The sequence below is a fragment of the Misgurnus anguillicaudatus genome, chromosome 22 (genome assembly GCF_027580225.2).
Source record: "Misgurnus anguillicaudatus chromosome 22, ASM2758022v2, whole genome shotgun sequence".
Lineage (NCBI taxonomy): Eukaryota > Metazoa > Chordata > Actinopteri > Cypriniformes > Cobitidae > Misgurnus > Misgurnus anguillicaudatus.
Genome location: NC_073358.2, coordinates 49417625 through 49440788, shown reverse-complemented (window position 1 = coordinate 49440788; position 23164 = coordinate 49417625). Strand labels below are relative to the sequence as shown.

The 23164-nt window shown below is 38.9% G+C and overlaps 3 protein-coding genes across 3 annotated transcripts in view; all 3 read right to left on the bottom strand.

The window, feature by feature from the left end:
• Positions 1-4459, bottom strand: part of rictora (RPTOR independent companion of MTOR, complex 2 a) — a 33155-nt gene extending 28696 nt beyond the window's left edge. The window contains exons 1-6 of the mRNA XM_055198361.2: positions 4350-4459; positions 4179-4226; positions 3187-3284; positions 627-691; positions 322-453; positions 150-213 (exon numbers count right to left, since the gene is read on the bottom strand). Coding sequence (XP_055054336.2) covers positions 150-213; positions 322-453; positions 627-691; positions 3187-3284; positions 4179-4226; positions 4350-4419 — 477 coding nt within the window. The 5' untranslated portion in view covers positions 4420-4459. The remainder of the gene's footprint in view (positions 1-149; positions 214-321; positions 454-626; positions 692-3186; positions 3285-4178; positions 4227-4349) is intronic.
• A 1410-nt stretch (positions 4460-5869) lies between these two features.
• On the bottom strand, positions 5870-11674 carry LOC141358902 (PML-RARA-regulated adapter molecule 1). The gene is made up of 9 exons (XM_073860801.1): positions 11647-11674; positions 11545-11599; positions 11409-11458; positions 10088-10145; positions 9424-9517; positions 8169-8331; positions 7961-7991; positions 7822-7853; positions 5870-6285 (listed from the first exon to the last, which is right to left on the bottom strand). The coding sequence occupies exons 1-9, from the start codon at positions 11672-11674 to the stop codon at positions 6263-6265; spliced, it is 534 nt and encodes a 177-aa protein (XP_073716902.1). The 3' UTR covers positions 5870-6262.
• A 61-nt stretch (positions 11675-11735) lies between these two features.
• The window catches only part of fyb1a (FYN binding protein 1 a), a 17479-nt gene continuing 6050 nt past the window's right edge, over positions 11736-23164 (bottom strand). The window contains exons 5-9 of the mRNA XM_073861118.1: positions 22862-22884; positions 15408-15448; positions 15063-15222; positions 12548-12707; positions 11736-11889 (exon numbers count right to left, since the gene is read on the bottom strand). Coding sequence (XP_073717219.1) covers positions 11801-11889; positions 12548-12707; positions 15063-15222; positions 15408-15448; positions 22862-22884 — 473 coding nt within the window. The 3' untranslated portion in view covers positions 11736-11800. The remainder of the gene's footprint in view (positions 11890-12547; positions 12708-15062; positions 15223-15407; positions 15449-22861; positions 22885-23164) is intronic.

Below are 23164 nucleotides of genomic sequence, written 5' to 3'. Positions count from 1 at the left end.
GTGTTTAATATCGGTATCGGCATCAGTATCGGCCAGAAGTTGTCTGTTTAAATCGGTATTGGCCTAAAAAAATCCTATCGGTGCATCCCTAATATAAAACCTACAAAAGTATGTTCTTTAAAAAAAGGGAAATGAGTGAGAGGTCATACCTTTCTGACCAATCGGAGGGCTTGAGTTCTTTCCACCTCATTACTTTGCTGGATGTCAATACACCTGTACACAAACTCATGAATCTCAGTCTAGGAGACGTTCTGGCACATCTATATTATCCCGTTTATCTGTTAAAATGTTAACCATAAAAGCTGGAGAATGCAAGCTCACCTGGAGATCAGGTAATCCACCTGCAGCTGAAGAACTTTCTGGAGAACGCTGCTCTCTCGGATCAGATACCGCAACGCTCGCAAACCCGCAGCACGAACTTCTTTCACCTCATTCAGCAAAGCCACACGCAGACTAACATGACAAAGTGAGCGAGAAGGAAAACACATCATTTATATTCCAGTAATTTTTTTTACAACTAAAGCAGAAAAGAAACAAACAAATAAAGGGAAGAATTTTAAGATGAGCTTCTCTCTGTTTTTAGTCTGCATACAATAGGAAGGGTTACTGTTATTTGTGGCACTCACCAAATAATAATTTCCTCATATGTAAATCCTAGTTTTTCTTCACAGTGGTTAACACTGTTTAGGAGCTGAAAGAAAGAAATAGGTAAGATGTTTTTAGGGGTGCACCAATATATATCGGACGATGATGCTTGCTATGCTTCTCAATGAATTACGGTGAAATGCCGCTACATCCAAAAGCCAGAGGGCGCTCTTGTGCAGAATCGCAAAACCTTTTCAGGTATTTTCATTAGGGGTGCTCCGATCAATGCCGATATCCACTAAAAATACGTGGCCGATCACTATTCTGAATTGGACAGCCGATCTTATTCACAGCTATTTCATGTAGTACGGCTTTTGATCAGTAAGTCCTTATCGATCAGAAATCGCTGTTAGTTTGAATCGTTTATAACATGCATTTGAAAAAAGCAACACTCGTCAAACATAATCATTATACATATTCTTTATTATCATAAAAATATCTGAAAAGATTTGAAGAACAGCAATATAAATATATCCTTAAGCCATTTCCTGGAGCTGCATGTAATCATAGCTGCGTGTGTATTGTTCTTCGTCTACAGCGCATTTTTCAAATGCATGTTATGAACGACTCAAACTAACAGTGATTTCAAATCGATAAGCACTTACTGATCAAAAGCCGTAGTACATGAAATAGCTGTGCGATTCAGAATAGTTATCGGCCAGGTATTATTAGTGTATATCGGCATTTATCGTTGCATCCCTAGATGTGAATTAGAGCTGTCAAACAATTAATCGCATACAAAATAAAAGTTTGTATGATTTATGTGTGTGTCCTGTGTGTAATTATAATGTATACATAAATGCACACACAAAAATTCATGTATGTATTTAGAAAACATTTCAGTGTGTACATATTTATTTTTATGTATATATTTTTTGTAAATAAGTAAATAAATAAATCTTACATTTATACATGTTTGTATGTGTGTGTGTGTGTGTGTGTGTGTGTGTGTGTGTGTGTGTGTGTGTGTGTGTGTGTGTATTTATATATACATAATAATTGCACACAGTATATTATGCAAACACAAACTTTTATTTTGTATGCGATTAATCGGTTGACAGTACTAATGTGAAATATTGTATTTAACCATTCATGTGTGCTTCGTCATTTCAAAATATGTGTTCGACGCATCAAGGTAACATATGCGCATCACGTGTCTTGTCAAAATAAGTGCCTGCTGCATACATGTCTAAAGGGTTTACGTTTGCCAGATACTCGCATAATCTCATGCGTAATTAGAGTTTACTGTTAAGGGAGTGTCTTACGAGTATTTTGTGAACGTGAGCGTCTCTTTTATCATAAACCGACGCGTGTGCAGCAAGCACTTATTTTGACAAGACACGTGATGCACGTGGTTCACTTTACGCAACAAACACATATTTTGAAAACAGGAGCAACACACGACACTCTGAACCATTATTTTCAATTTGCACCTGTCGGAAAAGAAGTCATTTAACATATCATGTGCTTATACACATGCTCATAAGGTGCTTAATGGATAAATAAGTCTATAAAGTTGACCTCATAGTAAAATCAGTGCCGTACACCCTGTTTGTGTGTTACTATGGAGCATAATGACCTTAGCAGGCTGTGCATGCATGTGCATATGTTTGTGATGATGTCAGACCCCAGGCGGACAGCGGGGGTCATGTGACCCTGTGAGAGGATTAGATCTCCTCTATGTCAGCACCCTTAAAGGGCCACACACACACACACACACACACACACACACACACACACACACACACACACACACACAGAGAGCATTCGTGTGTGAAAGTTCACAACATCTACGCATATTTAGCACCTAAACATACTCATTATTAATTGCTAAAAATACTAAGATGAAACTCTCACGCACACAAATAAAACACATTCACTTTTAAAATACACAGACTTTGTTAGAAAGGACTTCACACAATGTGTCTGCATCAGTGTTCATAGTTAAATAATGATATAGCTGTATTTTAAGATGGCTTTTAACATGATTCATTATATTTGGGCATTGCATATATATCCAAATCTTTACAACCACAAGTGAAAAGATACACAAACAGATTGTTTAACATGTTACAGATCTGCTTAGCTAAATATAACATTTTTAACTTAATCTATATCCTTATCAGCATTCATCTCACAACCACTCAGACTGAATCCAAATTTTAACAATTTAAGAAAGTGCTCGTCTGTGGAGAAATCATAGGTGTTGTGGGTTGGGTAGGATGCAAACAATACTAACAAAAACCATTGCAAACAAGCATAACAATATTGCCAAGTAACATTGTTCCTCTCATCAGAAGACCCTAAACCTAAACTCCACCCATCCTTTTGTCCTAACCCTAACCCTGTAAAACCCCAAAAAATACCAAGACTGTCCTCTGTCCCTAACCACTGTAGTAGGGGGTCAAACCAAGGTTTGGTGGGACATCTTGAGTTTCCTTCTCCTGCCTTGAACTTGTTTTTATTTAGGACAGTTACCTGTTTGGTGCTTTTGTTCATTATTTTTGCAAGCATACAGAGGATTCGTTAAAGCTACAATACCTTAACAAAGTTGTTCAGGTGGCCGAGCTTTCTCATGTTGGAAACTCCATGCGGTTTGGCAACGTTCTGAAGGATCTCACGCATGTTATCTGACGGTTCTGTGAAAAACAAAAATCAAAGAGTTAAAATCTGCAAGTAAAGATTGCAATCAGCAGGCTGACCGCAAAATGTACAAAGTTCCTGTAGCTCAATGGTATAGCATTGCATTAGCAGCACAAAAGCTTGTGGGTTTAATCCCAGAAACACAGATTAAAAGTAAATGCAAAAACCTTGTAAAGTCACTTTGGATGAAACCATCTGCCGAATGCATAAACGTAATGTAATGCAATGGACAAATTATGAACCATAATTTCCCTTAAAACCTTAATTATACCTCTAAGATCTTTTGTTTGAGTGATGTTAGCACATATTTGATATTCTGACCTACTTTTTGCAATCCCAGTTACTGGGTTTCTGCATGCTTTATTGAGATATCAAAATATAAGCATTGCATGTTTCATTTAGATAAGATTACATCATATTCTGCATCCCTGAACAGGCTAAGGTTGTGTCTGAAAACCTTTTAAAGACGTTTTATTAGGTAGTATACTGAGGTACTGTAGGAATGCCGGCAAGCATGAGGTCAAAGAGTAATCTCCATGCAAAAAGCAAAAAAACACTGCTAAGCCAATGCACAACTATAATGTGAAAGCATTGCAGGTATTGTGCTGGCATGCAAACACAAACTTCTACTGCTGTGCATTACAGATCAAAACAAAAGCAATGTCTCAAAGCCTTTGGATTCTTGACTGAATTTGGTTTTGAGACGCAGTAAACATTTCATTCACCCTAAACCTTCAGCAGGCCAGAGATGGAGATGGAAACTTATGAATTGCATTGGAATTGCGGCCCAGTCCTATAGATTATGTGTGATTTAATAATTGCTGAGCGTTACTACGACAATCTTTATGGGGATACTGAGTGTTGTTTATTGTCTTTATGGTGACTCTCACCCCGCGTAAGATCCAGCGGTACATTCTCCTCCCCGCTGTCATTCCGACCTGGCAAACACAAAAAACGACACAATAAAGATGCCGTGAAAAACTATATAAGCCTTTGTGGTAAAGACACAAAAATGAGGTTGGCTGTTAAAGATTGCCGGTTTGTGGGTGGCGTTAACTTGCCTCTCATCCGTACACTCCGGGGCTGACGGCCGCGGATGCTGACCGCCATGTTGGCAGAGACGTTCATCATCACAACACCGGAACTCTCGCAAAGTCTCGCGATGTTACAGACACAACCTCAGGACGTTTTAAAAAAAATTTTTTATTTATTTATATAAAACGATTATTTGATCGGCATCTTAAACGAGTGCAGTTATAATTTTGGAGTAATTTATTTTATTATTCATTTTCATTTTTTTTTTCAAGAGAAACATCGACATGCAACTTGGTAAACGAAAATTCATCCGTTAATCATTTAATCATTCATTATTGAAATAAAACTAAACAGATCATTTAAAAGAATATACGAGTGTAGTGAGAATTTCTTGAGGTAAAACTACAATGCTAAACTTTAACATTTTCTAGCTTTTATACTATACAGATTTTCCGAGCGAAATGTGAGTTATAAAACAAATAAAGTCGTGTTTGTTATTGTTAAAATGTTATTAAATTGTTTACCTCCTAAAGCTTTTATCTGTTACTACATTATAAATTAGGAAGTTTAAGGGATATTCTTGATTTTGTGCATACAATGCAGACATACTTTCAGATTTTGCTTTATACATGAATATTTAACAATAGAATAACAATGCACCATAACACAAAAAATTATGTAATTACATAATAAAAAGTGTTTGTCGCAATATTCTCAGTTTATTTAGGTTTCATTTCACTGTGCCTGATTTTACGAGAAAAGCGGGCGAACAGCGCCACCTGTAGACCGCAATGAATCAGAGGAAGAAGAAGAAAAAATGCCTGCAGGTTTCACACTAAATAAAACAAAACGAATAATACTAAATTATTATAAACTTCAGGTTGTGCATTGTAATTAATACTTTTTAAAGATATTTAAAAAGTTTTTTAAAATATAATATAATCTGGCTTGTTATTATAAAAATACAATCAGCCAATCAAAATGTAGAATCTAAAATATCTGAACATGTACCATACTATACATAGAAAATATTAAAAAAGTATATCTTATAAATTTCACAGTAATTTACCATTTAGTTTGTTGTGCTAATAATAAAAATATAACCTGTAAATAATTTGACATTTAAACCCCTCACTGTGGTTGGTTGTTTGTGTGTGCATATATGCACATTTTATGTGCGTGCATTAGAGAGAGAATTAACAATTTTCTTAATCTGTCACAGCAATTTGTTTAATACATTTATATCCAGTCCACATTTAAAACAAGACACTTACCTAAGAGCAATTCCAGCGTTATGGATGTGACACTTACAGTCAAAACATGAAATATAAATTCTCAGACAATGCATTTATCAATATATTGAACAATCTGTTAATATGGATGATAGAGTCTAGACATCAGAAAAATATCAGTCTATTCCCATGTTTTAGATTACAGATAAGAGATGTTATATAGATGGTTATACTTTTTGTGAGACTGGAATTCTGTACATTAAAAGGGACAAACCAGAAGCAATACCCAACAAATAAAAAACAGCTAATCAAAGAACATTTAAGTATTATTTTATTTAATTTTTTAGGAATTAATAAGCAGAGATATGTATGTGGCATTTCTTCATTATGGATGTGACAATTCTAAAATGTACACTTTCTTAACTATGGAAAATAATTGTAAAAAATCCTTTAAAAACTTTAACAGAGATTTTGCATAGGTATTTATAAAAACATTACTTTTCATAATAAGGTTGACATTTGCATGGAATTGCCCTGTAACCCTTACTGGGTCATGCCCACATTACACATGAAAATATAAATAAAAATAACAATACAAAAGGTAAAAAATTGTTTCCTCCGGGTTACACAGTTGACTGCATGGACACAAATGGCACATGATGTTTCTGTAGGGTTTAAACACGCTAGGTATGTTTATCCTTGCTTGCTTAGTCATTGTCGTAGATACACTCTGTAACAAAAAAGACAAAGCAAACATAAATTGTAGAAATAAAAGTCAAGTACAGTAGTGGCCAAAATTGATGTGCAATTTTGGAGAATTATTCAAATATATTATGAAAGACATATTAAACATGTTGCATGAGTATCGTGTAGTTATGCTTGGCGTACACACTGAAACTCAGCTTTAAGAAGAATTTAATTAGGCTTTGCAAAAATTACACACATGCGTAAAGCTTACCCTAGCTTTTTAAGCAAAATTGAGAGGTTTGAAAAGTTGTTAATATTATATAAAAAAATTGTTATACCAAGTTCATTTTACTAAACAAAAATAACGCTATAAAGTATACATTTTATATTGAAAATCAATAAAAAAGAAAAAGGTTTCAAACCAAAATTGTAAAAAATAAAGTCATAAGTCTCAACTAGTTTTGATCCAAATTTCAAGTTAAAGGGGACATTTTTAAAAATGTTAAATAAATCTTTGGTGTCCCAAGAGTAGGTGTGTGAATTTCTAGCTCAAAATATCATATAGATTATTTATTATTGCATATTAAATTGCCGCTTTGTAGGTGTGAGCAAAAATGTGCCGTTTTGGGGTGTGTCCTTTTAAATGCAAATGAGTTGATTTCTGCACTAAATGGCAGTGCCGTAGTTGGATAGTGCAGATTAAGGGGTGGTATTATCCCCTTCTGACATCACAAGGGAAGCCACATTTCAATTAGCTATTTTTCACATGCTTGCAGAGAATGGTTTATCAAAACTAAGTTACTGGGTTGATCTTTTCACATTTTCTAAGTTGAAAGATGCACTGGGGACCCAATTATAACACTTAAACATGGAAATCATGATATGCCCCCTTTAAAATCACAAAAACTAAGGTGATTTACCAACAATGGCCACTAGGTGTCATTGGTTTGTCACTGCATTATTATTATTATTATTATTAGTGCAAAAGGGTTTTAAAATATGAACACTACAATTGTTATATAAGTAAGGAATAATTGAATTATAAGAAAATAATGCACACCCAAGGTGCAATGCGGCACGACGCGAAGCAGAGTGTGCATTATTTTCAAATAATTAAAAGGATCGGATTCAGTTATTCCTCTTATACCACGGATACCACAAACATTGCTCTGGTGCCTATTTTTAAGACATTTGACAAGTTAGGTGTGCGGTTATCAGAAATTAAAGCATACCCACGGAACATTTCTCAGCCAATCAGAATACAGCATTCAACAGACCCGTGGTATAATCAATTATAATGTATTTCGGTGGGGTCAGTGACATTTAACAAAATGACACTACATGGCTTTGACAAATGAAAACTACATTCTTAGAGCTTTCCAAAGATATAACGTGTGTCATGATTATTTTAGTTTAAGAATGTGTTATTATCGGTTTAATAGTTAGATAAACAATTTGGGTCCACATGTGGGACAGTTAAGGGGTTAAAAGCAAATATGCCCTCCGGACAACACTTCGGGACACAACTGTACAAAAACAACATTCACATAATTCATTAACAAAGCATGTTTAACCTTACCTTCTCCAAGATCATCATAAACAGGACAGTCCCTTAGGGAAGCAAGAGACAAAATAAGTTATTTAGGATAGCAGAATGAGTCTAAAAGCATCTAAAAGAAACATCTCTACAGTCTACAGATGAGAAAAGCTGCACTTACTCTTCTATATTAGCAGTGGACACATAACCAACTGAAAGAGAGAAATAGACTTTGAGTAAATAGCAATCGTATTTTTTTCTGTCCTGCTGTTCGCACTTTTTCCACACCTTTAAAACTTAAACCTATAGAAGTTTGTTTCACAGTTCATCTCTAATGGCTAAAGAAATGTCATGGGTCAACAAAGTGTGTGAAAGTGTGCACAACTTACATTTCCCTTCGCTGTTTCGACAGATGACTTTGTTACCTTCTGGAGGAGTAATTACATCTATGATCTCTCCAGGCTTGACCACCAAGTCTTTATTACCAAATTTCTTTGTATTCACTGATGGTATAACAGTGGCTTGATACAACACTGTAATTTCTCCTTTATACTGCAGGAAAAGAGAACCATTTTCAGATTCAAACTAAATAATGAACAAACACAAAACCACAACAAAAAACTAGACTTTTTTTAGGTCATTGTGCTCATCAAGAAAATACATCTTGATTTTATTTTCAAGAAAAAAAATTATTAGTATTTTTGTCTTGTTTTCAGTAAAAATATCTAAAAATTCTTAAATTAAAATGCTATTTCTTGATGAGCAAAACGACACAAGAAAATAAGTCTAGTTTTTAAACCAAAAATAAATAAATTTAAGTGATTTTGTGCATAAAACAAGCAAAAAAATGGGGTAAGCAAATTTGTCATGAATTTTTCTTGAATTTAGGGTTTAAGAAAATTTTCAAGATTTTTTTGCTTACCCCATTGGCAGATTTTTTGCTTGTTTAATGCACAAATTCACTTTGTCTAAAAACTAGACTTATTATCCCGGGTCGTTCCGCCCATCAAGAAAAAGCATCTCAATTTAAGAATCTTTAGATATTTTTACTGAAAACAAGACAAAAATACCAAGAATTTTTTTTGAAAAGAATTTTTTCAGTGTACGGATCAACTTTTTATCAACATTTTCATTTGACCGCTGATCAAATATGCTTTCCATTGATGTGTGGTTTGTTAGGATAGGACAATATTTGGCCGAGATACAACTATTTGAAAATCTGGAATCTGAGAGTGAAAAAAATCTCAATATTGATAAAATCGACTTTAAAAATGTCCATATAAAGTCCTTAGCAACACATATTACTAATGATAAATACATTTTTTATACACTGAAAAAAAATTATTCATTCAATTTACACATTTTTTTAAAGGTAAGTGGTTCAATTTATTTAAGCTACATTTACACAAAAGTTTTTTTAAATGTAACTTAAATAAATTGATAGCGACCACTTATCTTAAAAATGTGAGTAAATTAAATAAATATTTTTTTTCAGTGTATTTACTGTAAGAAATTTACAAAATATCTTTATTAAACATAATCTTAAACATCTGAATGATTTTTTTTTGTATTTTTCTATACCCTTGCGACTTATGACTGGTTTGTGGTCCAGCATCACAAAAATGTCTTAAAAAAGTACCATACCTTAAATTTCTTTCTAAATTCTTTTTCTTCCTTCTCAAATCTGTTTTTCGTGTGGATATCATCCTTCTCGCTTCTCGATCTGAATCTTGGAATACTGGAGTAAACGAGAGAAAAAAATATATTTTTACATTTTCTCAAGTGATGTTTCTCTTTCTCTTTTTGAAATTTGACACAAATCAGATTAAATGGACAGACATGATGTATTTTCCGTCCTGGATTGATATGATATTAAAGCTGTGCTTAAAGGTATAGTTCACCCAAAAATTTTAATTCTGACATCTTTCTGCTGAATTTTAGTAATCAAGCTAGAAACACCATGGAAGTCAATGGTGCTAAAAAATGGTTTGGTTACAATTATTGCTTAAAAAAAAATCTTCCTTTGTGTTCATCAGAACAAAAAAAATGTATACAGGTTTGTAACAACAAAAGGGTGGGTTAATGATGACAGAATTTTCATTTTTGGGTAAACTATCCATTTTAATATACAATTTATCAAGGGTCATAAACCAAAAACTTCACAAAAATAGCACCCAAAGAATAATGTTTGGGTTAACATTTTAGGGACTGACACATGTAAATGATGACACATAATGCAACACTTTCATTAATAATTTACTAACTGTACTTTATCTGCCATTCATCTTTGTTGCATACATGATCTTACCGTTCAGGAGATATTGGAGGATGGAGGTCTGTTGAACTCACAATATCACCCGTGAAACCTATTAATCAATAAATCATTTAACCAATCAATCAATCAATCAATCAATCAATCAACCGATTGATAGTTCAATCAATTAATCAAAATGTATTTATTAGCACTTTTTACAATGTTACATTGTTTCGAAGCAGCTTTACACAAAAATAAACAGAACAGCATCGCAAAAATAATGATTAAATATTAAATCATAAACCAAGTAATTATATTTTAAACAGATGTATTGATCTACTGGACAATACTGTGACACAGGTCCATAAAACCAGCATATGGGTATATTTGTAGAAAAAGCCAACAATACATTGTATGGTCAAAATGACACTTTTTTTAAAGCCAAAAGTCATTGTAAATACAGTATATCAAAAATGTATTTATTATTTTACTTAGTAATTTAATTTTGACAACTTTAAAGATGATTTGCAGATTCCAGATTTTCAAATAGTTGTATCTCATGCAAATATTGTCATTTTTCTAACAAAACACACATCAATAAAAAGCTTATTTATTCAACTTATAGGTGATTCATACATCTCAATAAAAAAAATGTACCCTTATGACTTATTTTGTGGTCCAGGGTCACATATGGTAAAAATAAATAAACCTCATTCTATACATTTGCATGCTCATTATTACATTGTTTTAAATTTGCCTCCATGCCCCAGATTTGAAACTGATTTTACATCTGCATATCCTACACTTTTATCCAAAGCAACATACAGTACATTTCACAGTAAGACGCACAGTATAATTTAACTCATTCCCTGCCAGCCATTTTTTGAAAAGTTGCCAATCAGCACTTCACTTTATTTATTATGACTCAACTTGTATACTTAAATGATCTGATTTCTTTGTATGAATTCAATACTTGGCTTGAGGGCTACATCTGGTGGAAATTTTGTGTCAATAGCCCACTTAGAAATCTTATCCCTTATTGATAAAAATGCTGATGTGTCAAATACTTATTTTCCCTGATGCATATATATTTTACTACAGTAAAATTAGTGAATAACATTTTGGCTTCAGTTTTTTCATCAATTGGGTAAGTGCGCCATCTAGTGGATATCACTGTATTGCAGATTAACATAAAAATTTATCAGGAACATGTTTTTACGCTAATGTTTTCTCTTAATTGACGAGATAACTCTTCAATGGCGGGGAAGGAGTTAATCCAAACATGTTTTCCTTGGGGCTCAAACCTATAACCTTTTGCGCTTTCTAACACAATGCTCTACCAGTTGATCTATAAACAACAATGAATTATACTCACCATCATTATTACATTCAAAGTCATCCGGAGGTGGTGGAGGAGGGAAGCAGCTAAACCATGGTAAAGTGGAGATGTAACAGATAAGTAAACATTTAAATGATGTGTGAAAGGTTTTTATTACTTAAACGATATTCACCCGAAATCTTCCTGAAATTCTTCTGGACATTCATATACGTCAGCATCGCCTTCAACTGATGTTAGGAGTCAAAACATGAATAAGTGAAAAAATAAATTTGACTGGCAATAATTTGTAATGTCAATTCCATGTGTATATAATAAAATGATAGTGTCTTACCAGCTGGCAGACTGAAAAGAGGATTTAGAGATGTTATTTAATGAAGCTATTAAAGAATCAAGATTCAAATGTATAATCTAAAGATGTGTCCAGATTCTTACTTATCATCTGCCTCCATATCATAGTTGACATTCAATGTGTTTATCGCAGTACAATCGTCTACTGCATCAGGCTTTACAAAACCATCTATAGGAAACCCACACACAACAGAAACAAAGTTAAAATAGCATCTGACCGTAGCTAGTTAAAGAGAGACAAACAAAAAGGAACTTGCACGTAGCTATTAAACTTTATAACCGATGCTGCTGTTCAGCGATTTGCACTTTGTCACATATTAGTAAGAACTGTAAATAAAACATAGGAAATATAATGAACTGTACAATATATGAAGTGTTATGTATACATACACTACATGGAAAAAAATGACTTGGAAATTCATAAATAGATTATTAAATATAATAAATATATTGAGCTTGCTTATACTATTTTAATCTAAAATAACTCTGTGATATTCACAAATTTAATTTGGGTCACTTTGTATAAGCAAAATAAGGTCTAGTTTAGCATTATAAAGATTTTCATGTCTATGTCACACAACAAACATAGCATGGGTAACACGTTTTTTTAGTGTCTTTGTAATAGATTACACATAGTTATTATAGTAATAGTAGCAGTAAATTATGCATAATGAGATGGAATCAACCCTAAACCACACAAGGACACTATAACATGTTACTGTAATTAATTACTGCAATAATAATAACAACACTACACATGATGTATTTCACATGATTAATATTACTCAGACTCCATATAAACACTGATATGTGGCGGACAAACTCACAGTTGCCTTCTCTATTTCTGGCGAGCCAGTAGTTTTTTGGGTTTCCCGTCTTGCGGACGATCTCGACGGTCTCGCCCTGCTTCAGTTGAAGTTTGTTCTTACCGGCCTTGCGGTCCAATTTTGCCTTCACTGTTGTAAGAACAACAATCGGACCTTCGATCTGTCCGGACAGAAACGACAGTGATGTCAATGTCAGTTTTCGACTAAATTACAAACTACACTCAACTAAAGGATTATTAGGAACACCATACTAATACTGTGTTTGACCTCCTTTCACCTTCAGAACTGCCTTAATTCTACATGGCATTGATTCAACAAGGTGCTGAAAGCATTCTTTAGAAATGTTGGCTCATATTGATAGGATAGCATCTTGCAGTTGATGGAGATTTTGGGATGCACATCCAGGGCACTAAGCTCCCGTTCCACCAAATCCCAAAAATGCTCTATTGGGTTGAGATTTGGTGACTGTGGGGGCCATTTTAGTACAGTGAACTCATTGTAATGTTCAAGAAACCAATTTAAAATGATTTGAGCTTTGTGACATGGTGCATTATCCTGCTGGAAGTAGCCATCAGAGAATGCATACATGGTGGTCATAAAGGGATGGACATGGTCAGAAACAATGCTCAAAAGTGTGCCAAGAAAACATCCCCCACACCATTACACCATTGCATTAATGAGAAATTGAACAGGTGTTCCTAATAATCCTTTAGGTGAGTGTATGTTTACAGTATAACCATGCATAAAAATTGCAAATAATGTTTTTACAAAAGCATGTCCATATTATTTTTGCAATTGTGTTAATATGCAAATGCAACTCTGTTTTATTAAAGTTAAAGTAAAATACTTTTACTACCCTGGTTAAAAAAAAGTTGGGTCATGATGAAATAATCACAAAAATGTTATGGTAATTTCAAAAAGGCTTGTTGAGTGACAAATCATTTTGGGGTGAACTATAAGCCGGATGTGGTTTTGAGATTCTTATTGTGCTATAAGATGATAAAAAGTGAAATTGGCATTGCCACAAAAACCATGTTAACTCTTTCCTCACCATCTCGTCAATTAAGAGAAAATATTTGCATAAAAAACATGTTCCTGATAAGTTTTTATGTTATCTGTAATACAGTGATTTACCCAATTTTTAAAAATCTGAAGCAAAAAAGTTATTTACTAATTTTAAACTCTCTGTATGTTTTGATAATCGTTCTGAATATGATCTCTAACAAAAATTCTCTTCACAAAAATGCAATTATTTCAGCTTTTTGCTAAAACAAATTGTATTTTAAAAGAAAAATATCCATGTTTAAGAGTTTATAAGCAGAGAAAAAAAATATAGAAAGGATTAATTTTTTTCCTGTTTTGTTTGTTTGTTTTTTGGTTATTGTTTGTTCGAAAGCATCTGAGAGGATCTGTTCTTTCATTTGATATATTTGTATGTTTATTTTTAGAAGAAAATTTTGTTGGAAGGCATTTTGTAAAACTTTTGTGAAAAATCACAAAAAATGCTTGCGGGGCAACTTTTAAGGAAAAGGCTGGAGGGGATTGAGTTAAAGGGATAGTTCAGCCAAATATGAAAATTACTCCATTATTTACTCACCCTCAAGCCATCCTCGATGTATATGATTATCTTTATTCAGAAAAACACACAATCTAAGTTATATTAGTAAATGTCCGGGCTGTTCTAAGCTTTATAATGGTAGTAAATGGTGCTTCTGATTTGAAGCCACAAAAAGTCCATCCATCCATCACAGAAGTAATCCACATGGTATGAGGTGGTTAATAATTTTGTAGAGGAAAAATATTACGCATCGATCTTACCAGTCCGGCCGGTTATCAACATTCAGATTCTGAGCTGTGGAAAAAGCACCGGATTTATCTAATGTTATCTAGCATTAATTGAATTACATACTCGGAAAAGTGATCCGTTGGTCTGCGCAACACCATGTCAAACACAGCCCCAGTTTTTACTGTGGACGGCACTTGTAACGCTTACCAGTCAGATCTCCAAATGGCGCCATGACTACAATAAATAAATAAATAAATAAACCCACCCTGCACATCCCTACTTATTAAACACACAGCCAGTTACAAGCCAATCCCAAAACAGCAATCGGTTTCGCAACTGATATTTGGACATCTAATGTAACGTCGGTGAGCCTGACTGAGTCTGAGAGCCCTTTATTCTGAGATCTGTTCAAATGAAATTAGATCTTGTAATGTAATGCAGTTTGGGTGAAAGTGCAATGTTTAATAATTTCTCGTCTTATCTTCACTACGTCTGGAAACGCACTCGCTCAGTCAGTCTTTGGGATTTAAATCAGAAGCACCATTTACTACCATTATAAAGCTCGGAACAGCCAGGACATTTACTAATATAACTCAGATTGTATGTGTTTATATATACACACACATCAAAACTGGTTGGGGGTGAGTAAATCATGGGGTATTTTTTATTTTTAGCTAAACTGTACCTTTAAAACTGATATGTTACATGATATGAGCTCCTCATAATTACTTTGAATTTCTTCCTGGCTTCTTGCTCTCTCTTCTCCTGAACTTTCTTCTCTCTCCTCTCTTGTTCCAAGCGTTTCTTTTCTTCTTTATCAGTTTTCTTCTTTACTTCTTTCGATTTGCTTGTTTTCATTTTCTCACTTGGTTCTTTGTCACGTTCTGGCCTGTAAAGATAGAGGTGATAGTGTTTATTTTCATCAGTGGAGTTTAGATTTACTTATTCTCAATTACTTAAAATAACAGTGGTTAGAGTATAACTAAATTATTTTTTCTAATACAAATGAAAAACACTTCTAATGTAAGCAAGAGTGTGAGCAATAATAATAATAATGACTTGTTTGGCTCTCACCGGCTGCTTTCAACATCCTCATACGTTTCCTCACCTGAATCCTACAACAGCCATGAAACATACAGAAGTAAGAATGTTGACTTTATTACCAAATCAATGAATAAAATCTATTCCCGCAAACACGGCCATTAAAACTATAAATAATACAATAGAGATGAATAATAGAGTGGATGATATATTTTTGCAGTAATTACCATTATTGAACTTTATAGACAGGAAGGGATGACTTTTTTTGTAGGCCAACCCCAAGCCCATTAAAGGCGGAGTCCACGATGTTTGAAAAACGCGTTGGAAAAGGAGACGGGCCGACTACCAAAACACACTTATAGCAAATCAAATCCGGGTTGCGTATGTGTGAGGCGGGTCTATCAACAGAAGGTCCAGATTCTATTGGGGTAGGGGCGTGTTCCCTTTCAGTCGGTCACTACGACGTCACGTCGTGACCGACGAATTGGGAACTCGCTTAGAGAGACCAATCTGCTTCGAATACTACAAAAAACGCCAATGAACTTGGCATTGAGATATTTGCATAATGCTGGCGCCGCCCCGCCAGGTGCGTATATAAGGCGCGCGTGCAAGTGAGGAAACCAGCTTTTCTCGCTTCGAAAGCCGGCTTTATCTGACTGAGAAGCTACTCTCTGCTCTTCTGGGAACGGTTGCTGAAGTTGATTGACAAGCAGTACTAACACAGCGGACGCTCGCAGTATTCCACTGCTCTGCATATTTTTTGTTTTGAGTTTAGTGTGTGCGTTGCCTTTCCCTGTGCGCAGCATCAGCTGAGCACCTAAAGAGTGATTTCCCTAAAGAGTGATACGTGAGAGCTCTGTGTCTTTTTAAAGACAGCCACTCTCTCGTATATTCGGAGATCGGCGTCCTTTCAGGATTGCTTTTCGTCCGTGCGATCTTGGATGTGAGAGGTATAAGGGTTCCAGTTTCGGTCACGAGCGCTGTCTTCATGCTTGGGCATCAAGCACTCTGAGGCTGCGCTCGTGGGGAGTTTTTGTTCTCTCTGTGAGAGCATAACCCTCTTGGATTGCGGAGACGACTGACGTTTCTACGGGAATGCTGTCCGCGTCTTTGCAGTGCTGACACCGCCATGGTGCGGCTGTCAAGCGCTCGCATGACGCTCTTCGCATCACTACGCTGAGTAGGACGGAGGATACGTCCTCCACCTACCGGCCTTTCATCCTCAGCCGGTTGAGGCTCCGGTGGAGACGGCAGAGTCGTGTTCTACGATTTCTGCCGATCCATTGGACCTCCTCCTGGTCCCGTTCACTTCTGCAGCATCAGAGGGGTGTCCAATTTCCTCCGAAGTGGAGTCGTTCCGGAGATGGCGGCCGTGCCCGCTCGAGCGGCGGAAACGGTAGAGTTGGAGAGGTTAACCCCTCTCCGCCCGAACCGTACTGCCCACGTGATTGGTATTTCGGAGCTGCTCGGGCCTCTCAGTCCTCTGCTCCTGTGCCTTTCTTCCCGACGGCACGAAGAGCTGACGTGATTTCGGCCATCCGGTCGTTCAGCTTCAGCTTTCACCCCTCATCTCCCTCACCAGGGGAGCCGCTAAGGGCGGGGACCCCTTCAGTGGAGCGGGGGGTTGCGATGCAGCTGCGTTCCTGGAGGGACCACCCAACCCTTCCCTCCCGTGTTTGTAGACAGTCGTCCGGTTACGGGCGCTGTCTGTCAGGCATGCGGAGAGGCGGCTTCAGCCCTGCACGCAATAACGTTGCTACAGGTTCACCAAGGATTTACGAGGGAAGCCGCGACCTTCAGTCGTGCGATGTTCACCACAGTGGTTCAAGATCGCCACCTTTGGCTGTGTCTGGCTAACGGACGCAGGCGAGAACAACTTCTTGAATGCTCCTGTCTCACAGACCGGCCTCTTCGGCGAGGCCGTGGAGTCGTACAGCTCCACTGCGCAGACTGAGGCGATCTCTTAGGTCATGCCCGGCGAAGGAGAGCTGCCCTTGGTAAAAAACCACCACGCCGGCTCCTCAGTCTGCCTCTCGCCGTCGGCGTGCTGCGGCGACCACCTTCGTTCCCCTCCTCGGACCCCATCTCGGCAGCGCGGTGGAACCGGTCGTCAGCAGCTCGCCCCGCCCGCTTAGCCGCTTCCCGTGAAATCGGGAGTTTAAGTGGCCAGTAAGCGGGCGACCCGGATTGGCAGAGGATCACTCTTCAGGAGACGGTGATTCGCTCCTTCCCCCGATAGAGGGTCGGGTGGAAAATTCTTGGTTTGCATATGTTCCACCGGTTTTTAGCCGGTACCCACTTAACCACACATAGAGTGCATTCCTCTTCCCTCTCCAGGTCTCCAGAGGATCGAGAGAGCCGTGAGCGGGCACATACCAGCTCACCCTACCTCTCCTCTATCGCCAGCGGGTGTTCTGAGGAGTCCGAGCCCTCCACTCAGGAGACCGGATCACCAGCAACCCCTTCGGTGTCTGCGTCCTCAGCTGAGGAGACCGGACGACCGTTTCCCTCAGCGGGCTCAGGTCAGTGTCACACACACACATACTGTGATGCTTATGCTGTCACGGCAGACGCACCGGCAGTCTCACCTGTCTCGCTTCGCTGCCCCACCGCGGGTACTTTGGTAGTGTCGTTAATTCTCCTCGTACGGTGCCTGGGTGCTTGGCTTCAGTTCCCAGCCCGTTTCGTTGGGTTTTACGCACGATCCGCCTCGGTTACGAAATACAATTACCGGCACAACCCCGAAATTCTCGGGCTTTCGTTTTCACTATAGTGAAAGTGTCCGATGCACATGTACTGCGTGCATAAGTCGATGTCCTGCTGGCGTAGGATTATCGAGCCGGTCCCTCTTACCGAGATGATGATATGATGATAGGGTTTTTCCAGCCTTTATCTCATAGTACCCAAAATACGCGGTGGGTTCCGATCGATTTGATTTACGCACCGGCTCTACGGAGGTGGTCTTTTTGGATGATAACGCCGAGGCTCGTATTTCAATATTCAGATCGGTTGCAGCTTTAGACCTGTAAGACGTGTACTTTTGTGTCCATCTCCCCTCGCCTTAGACCGTTTTTTCGCTCTGCGTCGTGGGGTGGGCATATTAATATTAAGTACACCATTCGAGCTGTCTCTCTCTCTCCGTGTCTCCATGAAAGTGTTAGTCACGGCATTAAAATATCAGAGAGAGAGCGTTGTTCGCATTCTGCTTATTTACGTTGACTTATAAATAGCCGTTATTGGCAGACGTGCGCGAACACAGAGAGTTAATGCTTCGGCATCTCGCTCGTTTAAGTCATCAGGTCGACTGGGAAAGAGCAACTTTGCCCCGTGCAGAGGATCCTTTTTCTCAGTATGGAATTAGACTCGATCAACTAATTGGCGTGTTTTACAAGAGCGCGCAACTAGTCAGTTCTGACTTGCCTCGGTTTAATTCGAGGGAAGTACGCGGTCCCTCTGATACAATTTCAGAAGCTCCTGGACATATGACAGCATGCTGCAGCCGTGACACTGTTCGAGCTGCGTCATATGAGACCGCTTCAGCGTTGGCTTTACGATCGAGTCTCGAGGAGAGCGTGGCGCACCGGCATACATTGTGTAAACACTACACCTGCGTGTCATTTAAATTTCCCCGTAGTAGACCCAGCATTTCTGATAGCAAGATATGCCTCTGAGGGGTCTCCTGGCATTCTGTAGCATGCGATGCCCTAAGCACGGGATGTTCAGCCACGTATGACGGGCCTGCAGTCTGGGGTGTGCATAGCACCCCAACTGCCGCGAGCGGTGCGCTGTATATCTGGGACTTGTACGCTCCGCTATGGAGATGCGAGGGAAGGATGTATTTGTCGACACCGATAACTTTGCGACTGTTGCGTTATTTACCGTTAAGGCGGTTTTGCGCTCTCGTCACCTGTCGCATCTCGCTCGTCATCTCCTCCTTTGGAGTCAGAAGCATCTGAGGTCCCTTCGTGCCATTTACATCCCGGGATCGCTCAATACAGTGGTACGCGCTTCCGAGCTGCGCCCCCGGCGAATGGCGACTCCACCCCCAGACGGTCCAGCTAATTTGGAAGAAGTTCGGTTGTGCGTAGATAGATTTGTTTGTGTCGCCGGACGATACCCACTGTCGCCTATTTTATTCACTAACCGAGGGCAGCCTCGGCGTGGATGCGTTGGCACACAGCTGACCGCGGGGGGTGCGTAAATACGCATTCCTTCCAGTGAGCTTTATTGCGCAGACACTGTGCAAAGTCAGGCAAGACGAGGAGAGCCTTTTATTAATCGTCCGTACTGGACGACCAAGAATTGGTTTTCATAGTTAATGCTCCTCGCGACAGCCCTCCCTGGCGGATTCCCCTGAGGAAGGACTTTCTTTCTTAGGAAGGGGCACATTTGGCACTTGCGCCCCGACCTGTGGATATCCATGTACGGTCGTTGAGCGCGCGCAAGGTTTAGGTGATTTATCGCAAGCGGTATCTAACACCATCGACGCGGTCCGAGCACCGTCCACAAGACGGGCTTACGCGCTTAATGAAACCTTCTCGTCACCCGGTGCTCTTCGCAACGCGAGGACCCAGAGAATGCCCTTTAACATTATGCTTTATATCTTTTACATGGGTTAGATGGTAGGCTGTCCCTCCGCCATTAAAATTGATATCGCCGCTATTTCTGCTCATCACTCACTTATCTACGGCAGATCAGTTGGCCAGCATGATTTAATTATTACATTTTAAAGAGGCGCTCGCAGGCTACACCCCTCGCGCCCTCCCTCTTTGTTCCTGAGACCTGTCCCTGGTGCTGAAGCCTTCAGGTCTCCGATTTAGCCTTTGCAGTGTGCGAGTCTAAGTTTTTATCAATGAAAACTCTGACCCTGCTAGCATTGGCCTCCATGAAGAGAGTAGGAGATTTACATGCATTCTCTGTTGACGATTCGTGCCTTTAGTTTTTGGTCCTGCTGTCTCACTGAAGACCCAGACCAGGCTACGTGCCCAAAGTTCCCACCACTCCCTTCAGAAATAAGGTGGTGAGCTTGCAAGTGTTGCCTTTGGAGCAGGCAAACCCAACCGAGGCTTTGTTGTGCCCCGTACGCGCACTGCGATTCTACGTGGTCCGCACGCAAAGCTTCAGGACCTCAGACCAGCTCTTTGTTTGTTATGGTGGCCAGCAGAAAGGGAAAGCTGTCACTAAGCAGAGGATGTCTCATTGGATAGTTCATACTATCGCCCTAGCTTACAATTTGCAGGGCATTACTTGCCCCTTAATTTGAGAGCGCACTCCACTCGGAGTGTTGCCTCATCTTGGGCATTAGCTCGTGGTTCCTCGCTAACAGACATCTGTAGAGCTGCTGGTTGGGCGACACCTAATACGTTCATTAGATTTTACAATGTTCGTATCGAGCCTGTATCCTCTCGTGTTCTTTCCTCACCAGGGAGGGCACGGAGAGCAGACTCGCAAGTCGGCTTGCAGCCTCCGACTGAGGCTCCAAATTGAGTTTTCAGTATGGAAGGCTAACAGAGCAAAAATGCGTAATGGTTTGATTTGCTCCCTCCACTGCCTTGACAGCCTTTGTTGCGGAGCATTGGCTGTCAGCCTTTCACTAGTTGTATTCTTACGAACCTACGTGTTTGGCCAGGGCTCCACATTGCGTCCCAACGGGTTCCTTTGTGAGTATTATTCCGTGGGGTTAATCCTACTAGCCCACGTTTCCCTTAGCAGAGCACTGCTTTGCTTACACAGCCACGGCTGTCATTTACCTCAACTACGGTTGACTTTCGCCCACCAATAGCCCTTAACGGGGCGGTGGCTTCCGCAGCGTTCCTATTCCGCTCTGGTAGGGCGCTTCCCAGTTGCTGGCACTACTGTGGGGTTAAAGGAACATCTAGTGCCCGGCCTTCTGCCTTAAAACCTAATTCTCCTTATCCTTAAGTGGAAACCGGAGGGCTTTACGCAGACACTGGAAGAGGTCAGCCCCTAGTGGCGTTTTGGTAGGGATTCCCAATTCGTCGGTCACGACGTGACGTCGTAGTGACCGACTGAAAGGGAACGTCTCGGTTACGGATGTAACCCTCGTTCCCTGAAGGAGGGAACGGAGACGTCACGTCCCGTCGCCACAGGTGCTGCCACCTGCTGTTTAGGCCGGTCACCTTCCGGCTTTCTCAGCGAACAGAAGCTGATTTCCTCATTTGCACGTGCGCCTTATATACGCACCTGGCGGGGCGGCGCCAGCATTATGCAAATATCTCAATGCCAAGTTCATTGGCGTTTTTTGTAGTATTCGAAGCAGATTGGTCTCTCTAAGCGAGTTCCCAATTCGTCGGTCACGACGTGACGTCTCCGTTCCCTCCTTCAGGGAACGAGGGTTACATCCGTAACCGAGACGTTTGTTTGGGTGATTTCAAATATCAACATTGGCTTTCAAACATCGTGGACTCCGCCTTTAATTTTTCCCATACACTTTTGCACGGCAAAAAATGACTTTCCTACTTAGTATTTTTGTCTTGTTTTCAGTAGAAATATAAAACAATTCTTATATCCAGATGCTTTTTCTTGATGAGCAAAATGACCTAAGAAAATAAGTCAAGTCAAAAAATACCAAATTTTAAGGAACACGCCTACTTTTTGGGACTTAAGCTTATTCACCGTATCCCCCAGAGTTAGATAAGTCCATACATACCCTTTCATCTCCATTCATCCCGTAACTCTGTCTGACGCACCCAGCCTAGCTTAGCGCAAAGACTGAAAGTAAATGGCTCCAGCTAGCATACTGTTCCCATTAAAGGAGAATATAATTCTTAGTATGTATACAGTTGAAAGATGGCTGTGTCTCCTTTTTATTTGTAAACGCTGTGACTATACAAATCACAACATATAAAAATTTAAATGTTGGCATTATTTTGTCATTTATTGGGAGCAGTATGCTAGCTGGAGCCATTTACTTCCAGTCTTTGCGCTAAGCTAGGCTAGCGGTGGGTGCGTCAGACAGAATTACAGGACGCACAGAGATGAAAAAGGTATGTATGGACTTATCTTACTATGGGGGATACGTGAATAAGCTAAACTTCCAAAAAGTTGCATGTTCCTTTAAGAGAAAGTGTGCTTAAAACAAGCAAACAAATCTGCCAATAGGGTGAGAAATTTTTTCTTGAATTAAGTAAACTTATTCAAAACCAGTGTCCCGCTAACTTCCATGGTTGGCCTAGAAAAATATGTCATGCTTCCTTTTCTATAAAGTTCAATAATAGTGTTGAATAGAGATTATTAATAAATGTTGAGCAGAGCTGAATACAATAAGAGTTGCTTGTATTTGGTTAGTTGTCTCAAGTATATTACAATTAGACTTATATGTGAAGATGTCATTTCCTTTAAGATGTTGGCTACTTCTCTGTCTATTTTTACTAAGTGTCACAAGATGTGTGGACTTGCTATTTCAAACAGTTCATGATCTTTCTAACAGAGCTATACAAGCAAATACAATAAACATTTCTCTTTACCTGAAAATCATTGCTGCTTTTATCTAAAACCGAAAAGAGAGATGATTACTACAAATGTAGAAAAAAGAGCAAAATCCATTAATAAAGCAAAATCAACAGATATAGCTAGGAATAGTATAAATCATCATGCTTTACAATGTCTTAAAGTGATATTACTGCAAAATATAAAAATTAACCCATGAGTTACTTAACCTCAAGCAATCTGAGATACATACGTATGTCCATCGTTTTTCTGACAAACACATTCAGAGTTATTTTAGTAAATGTCCTTGCTCTTCCAAGCTTTATAACGATAGAAAACAG

Coding starts and splice junctions, on each gene's coding strand:
- LOC141358902 (XM_073860801.1), bottom strand. CDS start 11,674: ATGGAATTGACATTACAAATTATTGCCA. Junction 8,332..9,423: donor AATTTAGAAAGAAATTTAAG/GTATGGTACTTT, acceptor CTTTTCCTGCAG/TATAAAGGAGAAATTACAGT. Junction 7,992..8,168: donor TCGAAACAGCGAAGGGAAAT/GTAAGTTGTGCA, acceptor TCTCTCTTTCAG/TTGGTTATGTGTCCACTGCT.